The sequence below is a fragment of the Salvelinus fontinalis genome, chromosome 28 (assembly GCF_029448725.1).
Source record: "Salvelinus fontinalis isolate EN_2023a chromosome 28, ASM2944872v1, whole genome shotgun sequence".
In the NCBI taxonomy this organism is placed as follows: Eukaryota; Metazoa; Chordata; class Actinopteri; order Salmoniformes; family Salmonidae; genus Salvelinus; species Salvelinus fontinalis.
The window spans coordinates 45,020,047-45,040,351 of NC_074692.1; the positions used below are offsets into that span (position 1 = coordinate 45,020,047).

The 20,305-nt window shown below is 46.3% G+C and overlaps 1 protein-coding gene across 1 annotated transcript in view; it reads right to left on the bottom strand.

Moving 5' to 3' along the window:
- Positions 1–20,305, bottom strand: part of wdfy3 (WD repeat and FYVE domain containing 3) — a gene marked incomplete in the record, with an annotated part of 271,946 nt that overhangs the window by 141,290 nt on the left and 110,351 nt on the right. The window contains 1 exon segment of the mRNA XM_055887856.1: positions 9,338–9,578. Within this exon segment, the coding sequence (XP_055743831.1) occupies positions 9,338–9,578 (241 nt within the window).

A 20,305-nucleotide genomic window follows, 5' to 3' on the forward strand; every position in this document is an offset into this window, starting at 1 on the left:
ATTATGAAGGGGCCAGACTGGACAGGAACAGACACCTAGAGATATAATCTAGAGGGAGCATTATGAAGGGGCCAGACTGGGCAGGAACAGACACCTAGAGATATAAACTAGAGGGAGCATTATGAAGGGGCCAGACTGGACAGGAACAGACACCTAGAGATATAGAGGGAGCATTATGAAGGGGCCAGACTGGGCAGGAACAGACACCTAGAGATATAATCTAGAGGGAGCATTATGAAGGGGCCAGACTGGACAGGAACAGACACCTAGAGATATAATCTAGAGGGAGCATTATGAAGGGGCCAGACTGGACAGGAACAGACACCTAGAGATATAATCTAGAGGGAGCATTATGAAGGGGCCAGACTGGACAGGAACAGACACCTAGAGATATAATCTAGAGGGAGCATTATGAAGGGGCCAGACTGGACAGGAACAAGACACCTAGAGATATAATCTAGAGGGAGCATTATGAAGGGGCCAGACTGGGCAGGAACAGACACCTAGAGATATAGAGGGAGCATTATGAAGGGGCCAGACTGGACAGGAACAGACACCTAGAGATATAATCTAGAGGGAGCATTATGAAGGGGCCAGACTGGACAGGAACAGACACCTAGAGATATAATCTAGAGGGAGCATTATGAAGGGGCCAGACTGGACAGGAACAGACACCTAGAGATATAATCTAGAGGGAGCATTATGAAGGGGCCAGACTGGGCAGGAACAGACACCTAGAGATATAAACTAGAGGGAGCATTATGAAGGGGCCAGACTGGACAGGAACAGACACCTAGAGATATAGAGGGAGCATTATGAAGGGGCCAGACTGGGCAGGAACAGACACCTAGAGATATAATCTAGAGGGAGCATTATGAAGGGGCCAGACTGGACAGGAACAGACACCTAGAGATATAATCTAGAGGGAGCATTATGAAGGGGCCAGACTGGACAGGAACAGACACCTAGAGATATAATCTAGAGGGAGCATTATGAAGGGGCCAGACTGGACAGGAACAGACACCTAGAGATATAATCTAGAGGGAGCATTATGAAGGGGCCAGACTGGACAGGAACAGACACCTAGAGATATAGAGGGAGCATTATGAAGGGGCCAGACTGGACAGGAACAGACACCTAGAGATATAATCTAGAGGGAGCATTATGAAGGGGCCAGACTGGACAGGAACAGACACCTAGAGATATAATCTAGAGGGAGCATTATGAAGGGGCCAGACTGGACAGGAACAGACACCTAGAGATATAATCTAGAGGGAGCATTATGAAGGGGCCAGACTGGACAGGAACAGACACCTAGAGATATAATCTAGAGGGAGCATTATGAAGGGGCCAGACTGGACAGGAACAGACACCTAGAGATATAATCTAGAGGGAGCATTATGAAGGGGCCAGACTGGACAGGAACAGACACCTAGAGATATAATCTAGAGGGAGCATTATGAAGGGGCCAGACTGGGCAGGAACAGACACCTAGAGATATAAACTAGAGGGAGCATTATGAAGGGGCCAGACTGGACAGGAACAGACACCTAGAGATATAATCTAGAGGGAGCATTATGAAGGGGCCAGACTGGGCAGGAACAGACACCTAGAGATATAATCTAGAGGGAGCATTATGAAGGGGCCAGACTGGGCAGGAACAGACACCTAGAGATATAATCTGGAGGGAGCATTATGAAGGGGCCAGACTGGACAGGAACAGACACCTAGAGATATAATCTAGAGGGAGCATTATGAAGGGGCCAGACTGGACAGGAACAGACACCTAGAGATATAATCTAGAGGGAGCATTATGAAGGGGCCAGACTGGACAGGAACAGACACCTAGAGATATAATCTAGAGGGAGCATTATGAAGGGGCCAGACTGGACAGGAACAGACACCTAGAGATATAATCTAGAGGGAGCATTATGAAGGGGCCAGACTGGGCAGGAACAGACACCTAGAGATATAATCTAGAGGGAGCATTATGAAGGGGTCAGACTGGACAGGAACAGACACCTAGAGATATAATCTAGAGGGAGCATTATGAAGGGGCCAGACTGGACAGGAACAGACACCTAGAGATATAATCTAGAGGGAGCATTATGAAGGGGTCAGACTGGACAGGAACAGACACCTAGAGATATAATCTAGAGGGAGCATTATGAAGGGGCCAGACTGGACAGGAACAGACACCTAGAGATATAGAGGGAGCATTATGAAGGGGCCAGACTGGACAGGAACAAGACACCTAGAGATATAATCTAGAGGGAGCATTATGAAGGGGCCAGACTGGGCAGGAACAGACACCTAGAGATATAATCTAGAGGGAGCATTATGAAGGGGCCAGACTGGACAGGAACAGACACCTAGAGATATAATCTAGAGGGAGCATTATGAAGGGGCCAGACTGGACAGGAACAGACACCTAGAGATATAATCTAGAGGGAGCATTATGAAGGGGCCAGACTGGACATGAACAGACACCTAGAGATATAATCTAGAGGGAGCATTATGAAGGGGCCAGACTGGACAGGAACAGACACCTAGAGATATAATCTGGAGGGAGCATTATGAAGGGGCCAGACTGGACAGGAACAGACACCTAGAGATATAATCTAGAGGGAGCATTATGAAGGGGCCAGACTGGACAGGAACAGACACCTAGAGATATAATCTGGAGGGAGCATTATGAAGGGGCCAGACTGGACAGGAACAGACACCTAGAGATATAATCTGGAGGGAGCATTATGAAGGGGCCAGACTGGACAGGAACAGACACCTAGAGATATAATCTGGAGGGAGCATTATGAAGGGGCCAGACTGGACAGGAACAGACACCTAGAGATATAAACTAGAGGGAGCATTATGAAGGGGCCAGACTGGACAGGAACAGACACCTAGAGATATAATCTAGAGGGAGCATTATGAAGGGGCCAGACTGGACAGGAACAGACACCTAGAGATATAATCTAGAGGGAGCATTATGAAGGGGCCAGACTGGGCAGGAACAGACACCTAGAGATATAAACTAGAGGGAGCATTATGAAGGGGCCAGACTGGACAGGAACAGACACCTAGAGATATAATCTAGAGGGAGCATTATGAAGGGGCCAGACTGGACAGGAACAGACACCTAGAGATATAAACTAGAGGGAGCATTATGAAGGGGCCAGACTGGACAGGAACAGACACCTAGAGATATAATCTAGAGGGAGCATTATGAAGGGGCCAGACTGGGCAGGAACAGACACCTAGAGATATAATCTAGAGGGAGCATTATGAAGGGGCCAGACTGGACAGGAACAGACACCTAGAGATATAAACTAGAGGGAGCATTATGAAGGGGCCAGACTGGACAGGAACAGACACCTAGAGATATAATCTAGAGGGAGCATTATGAAGGGGCCAGACTGGACAGGAACAGACACCTAGAGATATAATCTAGAGGGAGCATTATGAAGGGGCCAGACTGGGCAGGAACAAGACACCTAGAGATATAATCTGGAGGGAGCATTATGACGGGGCCAGACTGGACAGGAACAAGACACCTAGAGATATAATCTAGAGGGAGCATTATGAAGGGGCCAGACTGGACAGGAACAAGACACCTAGAGATATAATCTAGAGGGAGCATTATGAAGGGGCCAGACTGGACAGGAACAGACACCTAGAGATATAATCTGGAGGGAGCATTATGAAGGGGCCAGACTGGACAGGAACAGACACCTAGAGATATAATCTAGAGGGAGCATTATGAAGGGGCCAGACTGGACAGGAACAGACACCTAGAGATATAATCTAGAGGGAGCATTATGAAGGGGCCAGACTGGACAGGAACAGACACCTAGAGATATAATCTAGAGGGAGCATTATGAAGGGGCCAGACTGGACAGGAACAAGACACCTAGAGATATAATCTAGAGGGAGCATTATGAAGGGGTCAGACTGGACAGGAACAGACACCTAGAGATATAATCTGGAGGGAGCATTATGAAGGGGCTGTTTTAACTATCATTATAAGCAGGTATGGAAATGGAAAAAAAGTCACTGTGGGAAACCACCAAAGTAAAATACTTAAATCTAAAAAAAACAACAACAACAACAAAAACATGGTTTTTTACACGTCAAAATGAATTTGCTCCCAGTTCCACCCTTGATTTAGTTTCACAGTAAGTACATCCAACAGGAGTCTAGACCAAAACAAAAAGAGCCGTCGTGTCTGCTCAGTGTTTACTTCACAACTCCTACAGCTTTTATTACAGACCGCTGGTATGAGACAGAAAATAAAAAAAGTGAGGAGACATACCTCTTTTTCTTCACAGTAAATCACTGACGTTACAAGACAATGACAGGAGCTTCTAAGTACACGTGAGTGAAGTAGACTCCTAGCCGTCGGCTAGTTGGTATTTTTTCTCTCAACCTGACATCAGCTAGCTCAGGGATGGACAACTGGCAACCCACGGGTTTTGTAGGCTAGCTTAAGAAATGCAAGAACCTCTTGCTTTAAAACGCCACCATTTTCTCTCCGTGGGCAAAATGTGTAGAATTGCAGGAAAATAACCCTAAAAGTATTTTTTTTCTCTCCGCTGTCAAGAGGGAGGCCACTGAAATGTTTTTTTTTGTCCCCCTCAACAAAATGTCTCTTAGGCTAGGGCCGTCTCTGACTGCATGTGTGGATGTGTGTACGTAGACCCACAAGCCACTGCAGAACCCCCCTTTTTTTGTAGCCCTCACCCCCCCGTCCAAGTTGCTCATCCCTGTTCTTTTTCTCTCTCAACAGAAAAACATTGTTGTTGTCGTCACCCTGAATACCCACGTTGGGGATTTCTGCTCTACCTTCTGACAAATCTTCAGGAAGAATGAAAGGAACGGTGTCAAATTGTAGGCCGAATGTAAAAAAACATTAGCTTAACATTTAACCTAAACATGAAAAGCAGAGTTCTGTTCTGACAAAGTAAAAGTATAAAACTATAAGTATTAAAAGAGCATTACTGGAATTGGAAAACACAAAAATACCAGGAGCTCATTTATAACAGTGTTTTACACGGTTTACATGTAAGTTTCACACAAAATACACTGCTCAAAAAAATAAAGGGAACACTTAAACAACACAATGTAACTCCAAGTCAATCACACTTCTGTGAAATCAAACTGTCCACTTAGGAAGCAACACTGATTGACAATAATTTTCACATGCTGTTGTGCAAATGGAATAGACAAAAGGTGGAAATTATAGGCAATTAGCAAGACACCCCTAAAAACGTGCATTTTTTGTTGTAGGCTACGGCTACTTTGTGAATGCGAAGTTGTCACGGCCAGATGAGGTGAGACATTTATTCTGCAAAATGGTTATGAAAATATGTATTATGTTTCTAAATGAAATAAGTCTACTCGAGATATTTTAAATGACCGTATTCAGACGTAAGCTACAGAAGTATCATACAACAGTCTGTTCCACCGTTAATAAACTACGCACTCAGGATCCGCAAAGGGGAGTAAAAATACTGTGAAATAGCTTTAATGTATTTACTACTGTGAAGTAGTGGGTCCAACTAAACGGGAGACGGGATTAACGGTATCCCAAGTTGCTGTATGAAACCATCACAGAAAGGGTGAGGAATATATTACGCAATGATCATGGAAATTAAATAAATATTAGCCTAGGAAATAGATGCCTATTTATTATTATTATTATTATTTTTAAAACGCACGGATAAACTACATTGAACCAAAAATATATAAGGTGAGTTACCGTTCATATAACGGTACATTCATTAGGCCCTAATCTATGGATTTTTACATGCATCTGTTGGTCATAGATCGCTTAAAGAAAGGCAAATTGGTGGATCAGAAAACCAGTCAGTATCTGGTGTGAGCACCATTTGCCTCACGCAGCGCGAGACACATCTCCTTCACATAGAGTTGATCAGGCTGTTGTACCACTTCTATTTAATGACTTTGCGAAGTTGATGGATATTGGCGGGAACTGGAACAAGCTGTCGTACACGTCGATCCAGAGCATCCCAAACATGCTCACAGGGTGACAAGTCTGGTGAATATGCAGGCCATGGAAGAACTGGGATATTTTCAGCTTTCAGGAATTGTGTGCAGATCCTTGTGACATGGGGCCGTGCATTATCATGCTGAAACATGAGGTGATGGCGGCAGATGAATGGTACAACAATGGGCCTCAGGATCATCATGGTATCTCTGTGCATTCAAATTGCCATCAATAAAATGCAATTGTGTTCGTTGTCCGTAGCTTATGCCTGTCCATACCATAACCCCACCCCCACCATGGGGCACTCAGTTCACAACGTTGACATCAGCAAACCGTTCACCTACACGACGCCATACATGCCGTCTGCCATCTGCCAGGTACAGTTGAAACCGGGAATCATCTGTGAAAAGCACACTTCTCCAGCGTGCCAGTGGTCATTTGAAGGTGAGCATTTGCCCACTGAAGTCGGTTATGACGCCGATCTGCAGTCAGGTCAAGATCCTGGTGAGGACGACGGGTACGCTGATGAGCTTCCCTGATACGGATTCTGACAGTTTCTGACAGCAAACCCACCGTTTCATCAGCTGTTTGGGTAGCTGGTCTCAGACGATCCAGCAGGTGAAGAAGCCGGACTGCCAAATTCTCTAAAACGACATTGGAGGCGGCTTATGGTAGACGCACGGTTTCTAAATGAGGCCCCTCCCTCCTCTGTGGTTTGCTAATAACCATCGCTATCCTATCTACAGAAACAACAGTGTCTCTTGAAAATACACACACACACACACACACACAACACAAACAACACACACACAAACACACACACACACACACACACACACGCGAGTTTGTACTCCCCATTGACACACACCGACTGGTCCCGGGTGTGTTGTGACAGACCAGTTAATGACGCCCCAACCATTTATTACCCACCTACCAGCTGCCCCCGAACGATCCCTATATGAGCCAGCTGTGTGTGTGTGTGTGTAGAAGAGGGATGGGTCCTAATAGGGGCTGGGGTATTAATATTTCATAGTGACAGATGGGGTAGAGGGCGACGGGGTGTGTGCGGTGCGGGATAGAGTAGTCTCGTGTGCGTTTGTGTTGAACAAAAGTGGGACAGTGCCTCCTGTCTGTGTGCTTCCAGAGACAACATGTACTATTCTGACGCATCTGGGCACAGCGGGATGGAGATGAGGTTGGACTGGATGACTTTAAACCATAGAAATAAATAATAATAACAATTATTATAATAATAACAATAACAATAGCAACAATAATACTAATAACAATACCAACAACAATAACAACAATAGCAACAACAATAATAACAACAACAATAATAATAATACCAATAATACCAATAATAATCATAATAACAACAACAACAATAATAATAATACCAATAACAACAATAATAATCATAATAATTATAATACCAATAATAATACCAATAATAATAACAACACCAATAATAATAACAACACCAATAATAATAACAACAATAATAACAACAATAACAACAATAATAATCATAATAACAATAATAATTATAATACCAATAATAATAATAATAACAACAATAACAACAATAATAATCATAATAACAATAATAATTATAATACCAATAATAATAATAACAACAATAATAATAACAACAATAACAATCATAATAACAATAATAGCGAGCAGCAACAAACACCAGGGTTCACAGGATGACGGAAAGGACACAAGATCAGTTGGAAAACAAAGCAAGCACTCTATCACGTAGGAACTACAGTGCATTCGGAAAGTATTCAGACCCCTTTGACTTTTCCCACATGTTGTTACGTTACAGCCTTGTTCTAAAATGGTTTAAATAAAGAAAAAAATGTCCTCATAAATCTACACATAATACTACCTAATGACAAAGTGAAAACAGGTTTTTATATATTTTTCCAAATTAATATTTTTTGTTAAACAGAAACACCTTATAAGTATTCAGACCCTTTGCTATGAGACTTGAAATTCAGCTCAAGTGCATCCTGTTTCTATTGATCAATTTTATTGGAGTCCAACCTGTGGTAAATTCAACTGATTGGAGTCCAACCTGTGGTAAATTCAACTGATTGGAGTCCACCTGTGGTAAATTCAACTGATTGGAGTCCACCTGTGGTAAATTCAATTGATTGGACATGATTTGAAAAGGTACACACCTGTCTATATAAAGGTCCCACAATTGACAGTGCATGTCAGAATAAAAACTAAGCCATGACGTCAAAGGAATTGCCCGTATTGCACCATTTTTATGCACATTTCAACAGCATGAAAGAAAGGAGATGGAGAATATCCTCCCTACTGTGACAGACAGAGCTGTTCCTGACATAAATAACCTCTCTGCTGTGACAGAGACAGGTGTTCCTGACATAAATAACGTTCCTGACATAAATAACCCCCCTGCTGTAACAGAGAGGTGTTCCTGACATAAATAACCCCCCTGCTGTAACAGAGAGGTGTTCCTGACATAAATAACCCCCCTGCTGTAACAGAGAGGTGTTCCTGACATAAATAACCTCCCTGCTGTAACAGAGAGGTGTTCCTGACATAAATAACCCCCCTGCTGTAACAGAGAGGTGTTCCTGACATAAATAACCCCCCTGCTGTAACAGAGAGGTGTTCCTGACATAAATAACCCCCCTGCTGTAACAGAGAGGTGTTCCTGACATAAATAACCCCCCTGCTGTAACAGAGAGGTGTTCCTGACATAAATAACCCCCCTGCTGTAACAGAGAGGTGTTCCTGACATAAATAACCCCCCTGCTGTAACAGAGAGGTGTTCCTGACATAAATAACCTCCCTGCTGTAACAGAGAGGTGTTCCTGACATAAATAACCCCCCTGCTGTAAGAGAGAGGTGTTCCTGACATAAATAACCCCCCTGCTGTAACAGAGAGGTGTTCCTGACATAAATAACCCCCCTGCTGTAACAGAGAGGTGTTCCTGACATAAATAATATGCAATAAAAAAATGTAATATCGAAAAGGAAAACTGAAGGTAACAAAACAAGCACCATGAAATCTGTCTTGTGGAACCAACAGAACCAAAGGAATAACCCCAAAAGTGCAAGTGACGACAGTTGCAAAATTCTAACAACTTTCGCAAAATTCCCAGAAATCCCAGCTGGAGGAATCAGAGAATCAGAAAAGAATAACACAGGGAGAGATTTCTGAAAATTTCAGGGAATTTTAAGAACATTTTACAACCACTGACAACAGTGAAAAAAAGAAATGTGTGTATACCCAAAAGCCCTGTGTGTGTGTGTGTGCGTGCGTGCGTGGTCCGTGCGTCTTCTTACCCAAAGCCCTCCAGCGAGGTGTCAAACTCCACGAAGGCCGGAGTGACGGCCGAGCCGTGAAGGCGGATGTCGTGGGGCGTTGTCATGGAGACCAGGCACTTGACGCGTGTGAGCGGCACGGTGCTCCCCTCGGCCGAGCGCACCAGGCTACGGCTGATTCGGTACTGACTGTTGTCTTCGCCGGCCGCTGTGAACACGGTGTCGGGACCAAAACAGCCCTCCATCGATATAGTCATAGAGTCTGTGGGACAAGAGATGAAATGTTAACCACACACCTCATCTGCTACAGGGAATTATTGAAACAGGACCTGAGAGTAGAGGAAGGATGTACTGTTAGACTATTGAAACACGACCTGAGAGTAGAGGAAGGATGTACTGTTAGACTATTGATACACGACCTGAGAGTAGAGGAAGGATGTACTGTTAGACTATTGAAACACGACCTGAGAGTAGAGGAAGGATGTACTGTTAGACTATTGAAACAGGACCTGAGAGTAGAGGAAGGATGTACTGTTAGACTATTGAAACAGGACCTGAGAGTAGAGGAAGGATGTTTAGCTATTGAGAGAAAATTAGGTCATTTTCTTTTGGATAATATCCCAATACAGTGAGGGAAGGACAATTTAAAGATTGATGTTACAGCTAAATTACCATCCCCCCTTACTAAATAGACCAGATTAATCAAACACGATCATTAGTCTGACAAACTCAGTGTCACGACTTCAACCGAGGCAGGCTCTCCTTCCCGTTCGGGTGGCGCTTGGCGGTCGTCGTCACCAGCCTACTAGCTGCCACTGACTCTTTTTCCTCCCCCCTCCTTACGTGTTTATTTGTTACACCTGTGTTCAGTTAAGTGGGTAATTAGTATGGCTTTATTTGTCAGCCAGCCCGTAGGCGTCTTTGTGCGGGATTGTTACTTTGTATACCTTTTGGATTTCGGGAGTGGAGATTATATTTGTGGACTGGGATTGTTGCTCGTGTCGTTGGACCGTATTGTATGTTCACCCAGTTCGTCCGTGTTGGACATTTGTGTTGGACTGTTGGGGATTAAAAGGACTCAACTTATTGAAGCTCTGCTGTCTCCTGCGTTTGACTTCGCACCCCCCCGACACCCAGGTCATTACAGAATCCCGCACCATCATGGAGTCAGCAGGAGCAGCAGCCCCCCCTCTCCCATCGATGGAGGAACGGGTTCTCCACCACACCACCGTCCTCCATCGAATCGGATCCGCCATGGACCAGATGATGGAGAGAATGGAGCGATGGGAGAGGAGTGGGCTCCTCTCTCCACCTTCAGCTCCCCTTCCTCAGGACTCTTCATCCCCCGGCTCCAGCGCGCTCCGTCTTACGCTCCCGAGGGATTATGATGGAGCGGCGGCAGGGTGCCAGGGGTTTTTACTCCAGCTGGAGCTATACCTGGCCACTGTTCGCCCTACTCCCTCGGGAGCGGAGAGGGTGAGTGTCCTCGTCTCCTGCCTAACGGGTCGTGCTCTGGAGTGGGCCAACGCAGTCTGGAATGGCCCGGACTCAGCGAAGGAGCACTACCCAGAGTTTACCCGTCGCTTTCGTGCCGTGTTCGACCACCCCCCAGAGGGCCGAGCGGCGGGTGAGAGACTGTTTCATCTTAGGCAGGAGAAGAGGAGCGCACAGGATTTCGCGCTGGAGTTCCGGACCTTAGCCGCGGGATCAGGGTGGAACGACAGGGCCCTTATTGACCACTACCGGTGTAGTCTCCGGGAGGACGTCCGCAGGGAGCTAGCGTGTCGGGACATCGCTCTTTCTTTGGATGAGCTCATCGACATGTCCATCCGACTGGACAATCTGCTGGCTGCCCGCGGGCGTTCGGAGAGGGTCCTGTGCGTTCCACCACCCAGCGCCCCGGCTCCCATCCCAATGGAGTTGGGAGGGGCCGCGCCTAGGGGTACCGGAGGAGGAGGCCTCCCCTGCACCAGCTGTGGTCGGAGAGGACACACGGCCGATCGGTGCTGGGGGGGTCTGTCTGGGAGTCGAGATGTCAGGCGGAACGCTTCTCGATCACCCCAGGTGAGTCAGCACCAAACTCACTCAGAACCCCCTGTTGGTCACATGTTTGTCTCAATTTTTTTCCCTTTATTTTTCCCCTCTTCCCAGCATAGGGCACTAGTAGATTCAGGTGCAGCTGGGAACTTTATGGATCGCGGACTCGCCCGAGAGTTGGGCGTTCCGCTTGTGCCGATAGATTCTCCCTTTCCCGTGCACTCCCTAGATAGCCGGCCATTAGGGTCAGGGGTGGTCAGGGAGGCCACAGTTCCCCTGGACATGGTGACGCAGGGGAATCATAGGGAACGTATCAGTCTCTTTATTATTGATTCGCCTGCGTTTCCAGTGGTGCTGGGTACTCCCTGGTTGGCCCGGCACAATCCCAATATTTCGTGGAGACAGGGGGTTCTCCAGGGGTGGTCAGAGGAGTGTTCTGGAAGGTGTCTGGGAGTTTCCATTGGTGCCACGTCGGTGGAGAGTCCAGACCAGGGTTCCACGGTGCGCATTCCCCCCGAGTATGCCGATTTGGCAATCGCTTTCTGTAAAAAGAAAGCGACGAAATTACCACCACATCGACCGGGTAGGGATTGTGCGATAGATCTCCAGGTTAACGCTGCGCTTCCCAAGAGTCACGTGTACCCTTTGTCCCAAGAGGAGACGTTGGCTATGGAGACATATGTCGCGGAGTCTCTGGGACAGGGGTACATTCGGCCCTCCATCTCACCCGTCTCCTCGAGTTTCTTTTTTGTGAAGAAGAAGGAGGGAGGTTTGCGTCCGTGTATTGATTATAGAGGTCTAAATGCCATCACAGTGGGGTTTAGTTACCCACTACCTCTCATCGCTTCGGCGGTGGAATCATTTCACGGAGCGCAGTTCTTTACAAAACTGGACCTCAGGAGCGCGTACAGTCTGGTGCGTATTCGGGAGGGGGACGAGTGGAAAACCGCATTTAGTACCACATCGGGCCATTATGAGTACTGCGTCATGCCGTATGGGTTAAAGAATGCTCCAGCTGTTTTCCAATCCTTTGTAGACGACATTCTCAGGGACCTGCACGTGCAGGGGGTAGTTGTGTATATCGATGATATTCTGATCTAATCAACTACTCAAGCCGCGCATGTATCTCTGGTGCGCAAAGTGCTTGGCAGACTGCTGGAGCATGACCTATACGTCAAGGCTGAGAAGTGTGTGTTCTCCAAACAAGCCGTCTCCTTCCTGGGTTATCGCATTTCCACCTCGGGGGTGGTGGTGGAGAGTGACCGCATAAAGGCCGTGCGTAATTGGCCGACTCCAACCACGGTGAAAGAGGTGCAGCGGTTTTTGGGTTTTGCCAATTACTACCGGAGATTTATCCGGGGTTTTGGTCAGGTGGCGGCTCCCATTACCTCACTGCTAAAGGGGGGCCCGGTGCGGTTGCGGTGGTCAGCGGCGGCGGACGGAGCTTTCAACAGGTTGAAGGCTCTGTTCACGGATGCTCCCGTGTTGGCGCATCCGGATCCCTCTTTGGCATTCATAGTGGAGGTGGACGCGTCCGAGGCTGGGGTGGGTGCCGTGCTATCACAGCGCTCGGGTACGCCACCAAAACTCCGCCCCTGCGCTTTCTTCTCTAGTAAGCTCAGTGCAGCGGAGCGTAACTATGATGTGGGGGATCGGGAGTTGTTAGCGGTGGTCAGGGCTCTGAAGGTGTGGAGACACTGGCTTGAGGGGGCTAAACACCCCTTTCTCATCTGGACCGACCACCAGAATCTGGAGTATATTCGGGCAGCTCGGAGACTGAACCCGCGTCAGGCAAGGTGGGCCATGTTTTTCACCCGGTTTAGGTTCACGTTGTCCTACAGACCCGGCTCCCAAAACGTAAAGGCTGACGCACTGTCTCGCCTTTACGACACGGAGGATAGGACCACCGAGCCCACTCCCATCATCCCCGCCTCGAGGCTGATAGCGCCGGTGGTATGGGAGGTGGACTCGGACATCGAGCGGGCGTTACGGGCGGAACCCGCGCCTCCTCAGTGTCCGGCGGGCCGTAAGTACGTACCGCTTGGTGTTCGGGACCGACTGATTCGGTGGGCTCATGTCCTGCCCTCCTCGGGTCACCCTGGGGTGACGAGGACAGTGGGGAGCCTTCGGGGAAGGTATTGGTGGCCTACCTTAGCTCGGGACGTTAGGGTTTATGTCTCCTCCTGTTCGGTATGCGCTCAGAGTAAGGCTCCTAGGCACCTTCCTAGAGGGAAGTTGCAACCCCTCCCCGTTCCACAACGGCCATGGTCTCATCTGTCCGTGGACTTCCTGACCGATCTCCCCCCTTCTCAGGGAAACACCACGGTTCTGGTAATTGTGGATCGGTTTTCTAAGTCCTGTCGTCTCCTCCCGTTGCCTGGTATCCCTACTGCCCTACAGACTGCGGAGGCCTTATTCACTCACGGACATCGTTTCTGATCGGGGCCCCCAGTTCACGTCCCGAGTATGGAGGGCGTTCATGGAGCGTCTGGGGGTCACGGTCAGTTTGACTTCCGGTTTTCACCCCGAGAGTAATGGGCAGGTGGAGAGAGTGAACCAGGAGGTGGGTAGGTTTCTGCGGTCCTATTGCCAGGACCGGCCAGGGGAGTGGGCGAGATACATTCCCTGGGCCGAGATGGCCCAGAACTCACTACGCCACTCCTCTACTAATATGTCCCCCTTTCAGTGTGTGTTGGGGTACCAGCCGGTCCTGGCACCATGGCATCCGAGCCAGACCGAGGCTCCTGCGGTGGAGGAGTGGGTGCAGCGCTCCAAAGAGACCTGGAGGTCTGTCCAGGAGTCCCTTCAACAAGCTACTAGGAGGCAGAAGAGGAGCGCTGACCGCCACCGCAGTGAGGCTCCCGTGTTTGTACCGGGGGAGAGGGTCTGGCTCTCGACCCGAAACCTACCCCTCCGCTTGCCCTGCCGGAAGCTGAGGCCGCAGTGTGTAGGGCCCTTCAAAGTCCTGAGGAGAATAAACGAGGTGTGTTATCGATTAAAACTCCCTTCCTATTATCGTATTAACCCCTCGTTTCATGTGTCTCTCCTCAGGCCGGTGGTAGCTGGTCCCCTGCAGCACGGTGAGGTACCGGAGGTCCCTCCTCCTCCTCTGGACATCGAGGGGTCCCCGGCGTACACGATACGGGCTATTCTGGACTCGAGACGCCGGGTGAGGGGCCTGCAGTACCTCGTGGACTGGGAGGGGTACGGTCCGGAGGAGAGGTGCTGGGTACCGGTGGAGGACATTTTGGATCCATCTATGTTAAGGGATTTCCATCGCCTCCATCCGGATCGCCCCGCGCCTCGTCCTCCGGGTCGACCTCGAGGCTGGGGTCGGCGCGCTGCGGGAGCCGCGCGTCAGAGGGGGGGTACTGTCACGACTTCGACCGAGGCAGGCTCTCCTTCCCGTTCGGGTGGCGTTCGGCGGTCGTCGTCACCAGCCTACTAGCTGCCACTGACTCTTTTTCCTCCCCCCTCCTTATGTGTTTATTTGTTACACCTGTGTTCAGTTAAGTGGGTAATTAGTATGGCTTTATTTGTCAGCCAGCCCGTAGGCGTCTTTGTGCGGGATTGTTACTTTGTATACCTTTTGGATTTCGGGAGTGGAGATTATATTTGTGGACTGGGATTGTTGCTCGTGTCGTTGGACCGTATTGTATGTTCACCCAGTTCGTCCGTGTTGGACATTTGTGTTGGACTGTTGGGGATTAAAAGGACTCAACTTATTGAAGCTCTGCTGTCTCCTGCGTTTGACTTCGCACCCCCCCGACACCCAGGTCATTACACTCAGGCTTTCCCGTTATGTTTTGACTAGACTGGCAGTTTACATGAAATGACCTAGAGGCTGTAAATTGAGCCTAATTGGTAATGAAGATAGTCAAGACATTAACGTTTACAGACAGTAGTGCTGAGCGATTAGTGCTTTTTTGAAGTCAGTTCGGGTTTGGGTTCGGTTATTTTTTTTTTTAAATGTTTTTTTCCGATTTTGTACATTTTTTTTTTATACATTAAAAGCATTATGAAATAATGACATTATAATGATTGTAGAGCTTTTTAATAGAAATTCCAAACACCAAAAATAATGAACATTCAATTGCCAAAACATGTAAAATATTCCATCGTCTCTGTCAGGTCCACATTGGGTAGACATCAATAGAAAAACAGAAAATGACTATGAAATAATATTTCAGTTGTGTATGTTACTTAGTTTTTATTTCATTACTTTATTAATGTTCATTCCTTAAAGTCGTAATCTCTGCTCCGGCAGTATCAGCCAGACAGCCAGACCATCTAGGTTATCTCTGTGCTCTCCTTAGTCATCACCTCTGCTCCGGCAGTATCAGCCAGCCAGACCATCTAGGTTATCTCTGTGCTCTCCTTAGTCATCATCTCTGCTCCGGCAGTATCAGCCAGCCAGACCATCTAGGTTATCTCTGTGCTCTCCTTAGTCATCATCTCTGCTCAGGCAGTATCAGCCAGCCAGACCATCTAAGGATATCTCTGTGCTCCCCATACTGTACTGTCTGTAGTCATGCTATTTAGCTAGGCTAGCCTGCCTAAGTCTGCTGCAGAGCTGTCTGAGGAAATCATTCTTCTAGTTCTTCAGAGTAGATAAGACACACTTTCACAAACTGTCTCTGTTCCTCTCGTCGTTGTGTAGGTTTATCTCTCATGCGGTCTGTGTGTATCTATCCTAACGTAGCAGGCGTTAAAGTGTATCCATCTCTGTCCAAGATGGAAATAACAGGTAATTGTAGTTTATTACCACGTTTCTGCGCTGAACTAGGTTGAATATTTGCTTAACCTCTCTTGGGTAGGGGGCAGTATTTTCATGTCCGGATGAAAAGCGTGCCCAGAGTAAACTGCCTGCTACTCAGGCCCAGATCCTAGGATATGCATATTATTAGTATATTTGGATAGAAAACACTCTGAAGTTTCTAAAACGGTTTGAATGATGTCTGTGAGTATAACAGAACTCATATGGCAGGCAAAACCTGAGAAAAAATCCAACCCGGAAGTGGGAAATCAGAGGTTGTAGTTTTTCAACTCTTTGCTTAACCAAGATACAGTGGAGAATGGGGTCATGTTGCACTTCCTTAGGCTTCCACTAGATGTCAACAGTCTTTAGAACCTTGTTTGAGGCTTCTACTGTGAAGTGGGGGCGAATGAGAGGGGATTGAGTAAGGTCTCTCCCAGAGTGCCACGAGCTGAACATGCGCGTTCATGTGTGAGAGTTAGCTTGAATTCTCCGGTTGGAACATTATTGAAGATTTATGTTAAAAACATCCTAAAGATTGATTCTATACATCGTTTGACATGTTTCTACGGACTGTAACGGAACTTTTTGACTTTTCGTCTGCAGCTAGTGATCGCGCGTCATGAATTTTGATTACTGGGCTAAACGCGCTAACAAAAGGGAGTTATTTGGACATAAATGATGGACTTCATCGAACAAAACAAACATTTATTGTGGAACTGGGATTCCTGGGAGTGCATTCTGATGAAGATGATCAAAGGTAAGTGAATATTTATAATGCTATTCTGACATCTGTTGACTACATGGCGGATATCTCTTTGGGTTGTGTTGGTCTCTGAGCGCTGTACTCAGATTATTGCATGGTGTGCTTTTTCCGTAAAGTTATTTTGAAATCTGACACAGCAGTTGCATTAAGGAGAAGTGGATCTAAAATTCCATCTATAACAATTGATCTTTGATCAACGTTTATTATGAGTATTTCTGTAAATTGATGTGGCTCTCTGCAAAACCACCGGATGTTTTGGAACTACTGAACATAACGCGCCAATGTAAACTGAGATTTTTGGATATAAATATGAACTTTACCGAACAAAACATACATGTATTGTGTAACATGAAGTCCTATGAGTGTCATCTGATGATCATCAAAGGTTAGTGATTCATTTTATCTCTATTTCTGCTTTTTGTGACTCCTCTATTTGGCTGGGAAAATGGTTGTGTTTTTCTGTGACTTGGCTCTCACTTAACATAATCATTGGTGTGCTTTCGTCGTAAAGCTTTTTTGAAGTCGGACACTGTTGCTGGATTTACAACAAGTGTATCTTTATAATGGTGTAAAATACTTGTATGTTTGAGGAATTTTAATTATGGGATTTCTGTTGTTTTGAATTTGGCGCCCTGCAGTTTCACTGGCTGTTGACGAGGTGGGACGCTACCGTCCCACATACCCTAGAGAGGTTAATAAAACTACAAACTACCTTCAAGCCCAGCATCCCACAATGGTTCTTGACTTGACTTCTCTTGTGAATGATTTGATTTATCTCTAGAGAAACGGCTCCTTGGGCGAACAAAAAAAAAGTGGAATCCAAGTAATTGAACCGACGTCAGTCAATTAGTTGTTTAATAACAGAAAGAAAAAAAATGAAATTTAAGTTTAATCGCTCAGCACTAACGGACAGATTCACCTCAGGTAATTATCTGAAGGTGATTAGTCTAGGTCTAGGAGGCAGCCCACATAACAGTGTTGGTTTAGGTTGCACCGACATTTCAATAACGATACAATAGGCTCGTTCTGGTGTGCAATCATGAAGGATTACCGTCTCCAGAAAGTAATTTCCACTGGCAATTAAAGCTAGAGAAAGCTCATCTCCTGGCAAACCCCCCCCCCCAATCTATTCTCCACTACAGTAACCGACTGGATGCAGCCGAATGGACCAACTAACAGCAGGAGGGGAAAAAATGAAAAATAATTTGCTGGGAGTAATTGTTGGCCTTTTCCAAACTGCACGTCTTTCCTCTGTCCATCTCGCCCTGCAGAAACATTTCTGGTGACACTTTCTATGACGTACGCATTCATAATGCCTTATGCTACATTTATAATGCCTTATGCTGCATCTATAATGCTTTATGCTACATTTATAATGCCTTATGCTGCATCTATAATGCCTTATGCCGCATCTATAATGCCTCGTGCCGCATATATAATGCCTCGTGCCGCATCTATAATGCCTTATGCTACATTTATAATGCCTTATGCTACATTTATAATGCCTTATGCTACATTTATAATGCCTTATGCTGCATCTATAATGCCTTATGCCGCATCTATAATGCCTTATGCCGCATCGATAATGCCTCGTGCCGCATCTATAATGCCTTATGCTGCATCTATAATGCCTTATGCTGCATCTATAATGCCTCGTGCCGCATCGATAATGCCTTATGCTACATCTATAATGCCTTATGCCGCATCTATAATGCCTTGTGCCGCATCTATAATGCCTTATGCCGCATCTATAATGCCTTGTGCCGCATCTATAATGCCTCGTGCCGCATCGATAATGCCTTATGCTACATTTATAATGCCTTATGCTACATTTATAATGCCTTATGCTACATTTATAATGCCTTATGCTGCATCTATAATGCCTCGTGCCGCATCTATAATGCCTCGTGCCGCATCGATAATGCCTTATGCTCCATCTATAATGCCTTATGCTCCATCTATAATGCCTCGTGCCGCATCTATAATGCCTTGTGCCGCATCTATAATGCCTTATGCTCCATCTATAATGCCTTATGCTCCATCTATAATGCCTTGTGCCGCATCTATAATGCCTTATGCCGCATCTATAATGCCTTATGCTACATTTATAATGCCTTATGCTCCATCTATAATGCCTTATGCTCCATCTATAATGCTTTATGCCGCATCGATAATGCCTTTTGCCGCATCGATAATGCCTTGTGCCGCATCTATAATGCCTTATGCCGCATCTATAATGCCTTATGCCGCATCTATAATGCCTTATGCCGCATCTATAATGCCTTATGCTGCATCTATACTGCCTTATGCTGCATCTATAATGCCTTATGCTGCATCTATAATGCCTTATGCCGCATCTATAATGCCTTATGCTGCATCTATAATGCCTTATGCCGCATCTATAATGCCTTATGCCGCATCTATAATGCCTTATGCCGCATCGATAATGCCTTGTGCCGCATCTATAATGCCTTGTGCCGCATCGATAATGCGTTATGCTCCATCGATAATGCCTTATGCCGCATCGATAATGCCTTATGCTACACCGATAATGCCGTATGCTGCATCGATAATGCCTTATGCTGCATCGATAATGCCTTATGCTGCATCGATAATGCCTTATGCCGCATCGATAATGCCCTATGCTACACCGATAATGCCGTATGCTGCACCGATAATGCCTTATGCTGCATCGATAATGCCGTATGCTGCATCGATAATGCCTTATGCCGCATCTATAATGCCTTATGCTGCATCGATAATGCCTTATGCCGCATCGATAATGCCTTATGCCGCATCTATAATGCCTTATGCCGCATCGATAATGCCTTATGCCGCATCTATAATGCCTTGTGCCGCATCTATAATGCCTTATGCCGCATCTATAATGCCTTGTGTTACATCTATAATGCCTTATGCCGCATCTATAATGCCTTGTGCCGCATCTATAATGCCTTATGCCACATCTATAATGCCTTGTGCCGCATCTATAATGCCTTATGCTACATTCATAATTTCTTACACTACATTCATAATGCCTTACGCTACATTCATAATGCCTTACGCTACATTCATAATGCCTTACGCTACATTCATAATGCCTTACGCTACATTCATAATGCCTTACGCTACATTCATAATGCCTTACGCTACATTCATAATGCCTTACGCTACATTCATAATGCCTTATGCTACATTCATAATGCCTTATGCTACATTTATAATGCCTTATGCTACATTCATAAAGCCTTATGCTACATTCATAAAGCCTTATGCTACATTCATAATGCCTTATGCTACATTCATAATGCCTTATGCTACATTTATAATGCCTTATGCTGCCTTTATAATGCCTTATGCTGCATTTATAATGCCTTATGCTGCATTCATAATGCCTTATGCAGCATTTATAATGCCTTATGCTGCATTT